General features: G+C 42.4%; 1 protein-coding gene across 2 annotated transcripts in view; it reads right to left on the minus strand.

Annotated features, from left to right (window-relative positions):
* ikbip (IKBKB interacting protein) overlaps positions 1-1,552 on the minus strand; it is a 21,567-nt gene extending 20,015 nt beyond the window's left edge. Inside the window, exons 1-2 of one of the 2 annotated variants that reach the window (XM_079817795.1) lie at positions 1,297-1,547; positions 1,092-1,200 (exon numbers count right to left, since the gene is read on the minus strand). In XM_079817795.1, coding sequence (XP_079673921.1) covers positions 1,092-1,200; positions 1,297-1,472 — 285 coding nt within the window. In that variant the 5' untranslated portion in view covers positions 1,473-1,547. Of the gene's footprint in view, positions 1-1,091; positions 1,201-1,296 lie in introns of both variants that reach the window. The other variant, XM_079817796.1, reaches the window with a different exon arrangement.
* Positions 1,553-1,762: the final 210 nt, after the last annotated feature.

Below are 1,762 nucleotides of genomic sequence, written 5' to 3' on the forward strand. Positions count from 1 at the left end.
GTCATTGTAAAGAACTATATATATTTTGTTTGTTATACAAAATGAACATTAATAAAATAAATAAAGCCACAATGTGTCACATTTGTCACAAAACATTTTTATTCAAAAATATGAATTGCTCTGCTGTTGAAGGACTCAGCTGACTTCTTTTTTTACATATAATTTCTCCAGCCTTTGAAAAAATCCTCTCACAAGGGACACTTGTTGCTGGCATGCACAAATATTTTTGGATGATGTAAATACATGGATGATGTATTGTTGCAGAAGGCTAGCTGCCTATCACAATACACACATCTCACTTTATTTGGTGCTTCCAAATGGAAATGCTCCCACACCACAGATGTACGGCATCTCTTGCGTGCAGCCTCCATTTTTATATATTCTATTAATATATCTATCTATATATCACCTATGAATCTATATCTATATAATTCTATATATCTAACTTATGCTGTGCTATCTATCTGTCACTATCTAACTTAGCCTATATGAATGTGTCACTATATCTATCCTAACTATATGTCACTGTCTATACCTATCAGTCAATATATCTAATTTAAATCTAGCCTGAATATACCAAAGCGCACTATAAATCTCACTGCTATCACAAAATCACTGCTATCACAAAATCACTCTCCTCTCACAAAAACCCACGAGGTGAAGATGGATTTACTTCACTTTTAAACTGTGGTGAATTAGGTTTATACAGATTTGTGACTGTGTGGCTTGTTCCCGCCCCCTTTAATCAACGCAGTTTCGGAAGGCGCCACCTGATGAAACACTTGAAGCTTCATTTAGCCATAGTCACGTGACATGGGTGTTTCGAATCACAGTTCGGAGCAGTGTTTCGAAACATCTGCGCTTCGGGATCTCGGCAAAGCCCCGAAACGTCTGTTTCGCGTCTGCCATCCCTAGAGACTATAACCTCAGTGATTGTGAGAGTGTGTGTGTGTGTGTGTGTGTGTGTGTGTGTGTGTGTGTGTGTGTGTGTGTGTGTGTGTGTGTGTGTGTGTGTGTGTGTGTGTGTGTGTGTGTGTGTGTGTGTGTGTGTGTGTGCGTGCGTGTGCGTGTGTGTGTGTGTGTGAGCAGACCTGCTGTGAGACTTGAGCGAGTTTGAGGTCGAGCTGCTCCACACCGCGGCTCTTCTCCTGCAGATACTCGTGCTCTGCCCTCATCTCTGCGAGTGTGGCTCTCTGCTGCCTGAAACACACTCTTATTACATAACCCATCATCATATTAATATATGAGAGAGAGAGAGAGAGAGAGAGAGAGAGAGAGAGAGAGAGAGAGACGCACCATGTCATGAGGACGGAGAGCGCGAGACACAGCAGACTCACGCAGAGCTTCATGTCAACGGACTCTTTCTTCTCTTTCTTCTTCTCCTCCTCATCCTCCTCCTCCTTCTTCTTCTTCTCTCCGTTCTGCAGCTTGTTTGAACTCTTCTGTCGCTGTTTTATGTCGCTGGCCTGCATGTTGGCGCAGTTCAGTGCTGAAAGTGCGCCGATTATGTGTTTGTTTTTCCCTCATCGGATGCTGGGAATCGCCACGCAGCAGTTCCGTTGAGTGGGCGGGGCTTAGACGAATAAAAATAATATATATATATTTTTTTTAACTCTATACTATTTATATTTAATTCAGTGTCTATTCGCATTAATTAGCGTACTTATTTTAGCGCTGTAAATGATCTTTGAAGACACAGCGCGTGTTCACCGCAGTCACGTGACAGCCGTTACTTTTCTCCGCGCTGGATTGAACGGGCCAC

Source organism: Gobio gobio (genome assembly GCF_949357685.1).
Source record: "Gobio gobio genome assembly, chromosome: 5".
Classification (NCBI taxonomy): Eukaryota; Metazoa; Chordata; class Actinopteri; order Cypriniformes; family Gobionidae; genus Gobio; species Gobio gobio.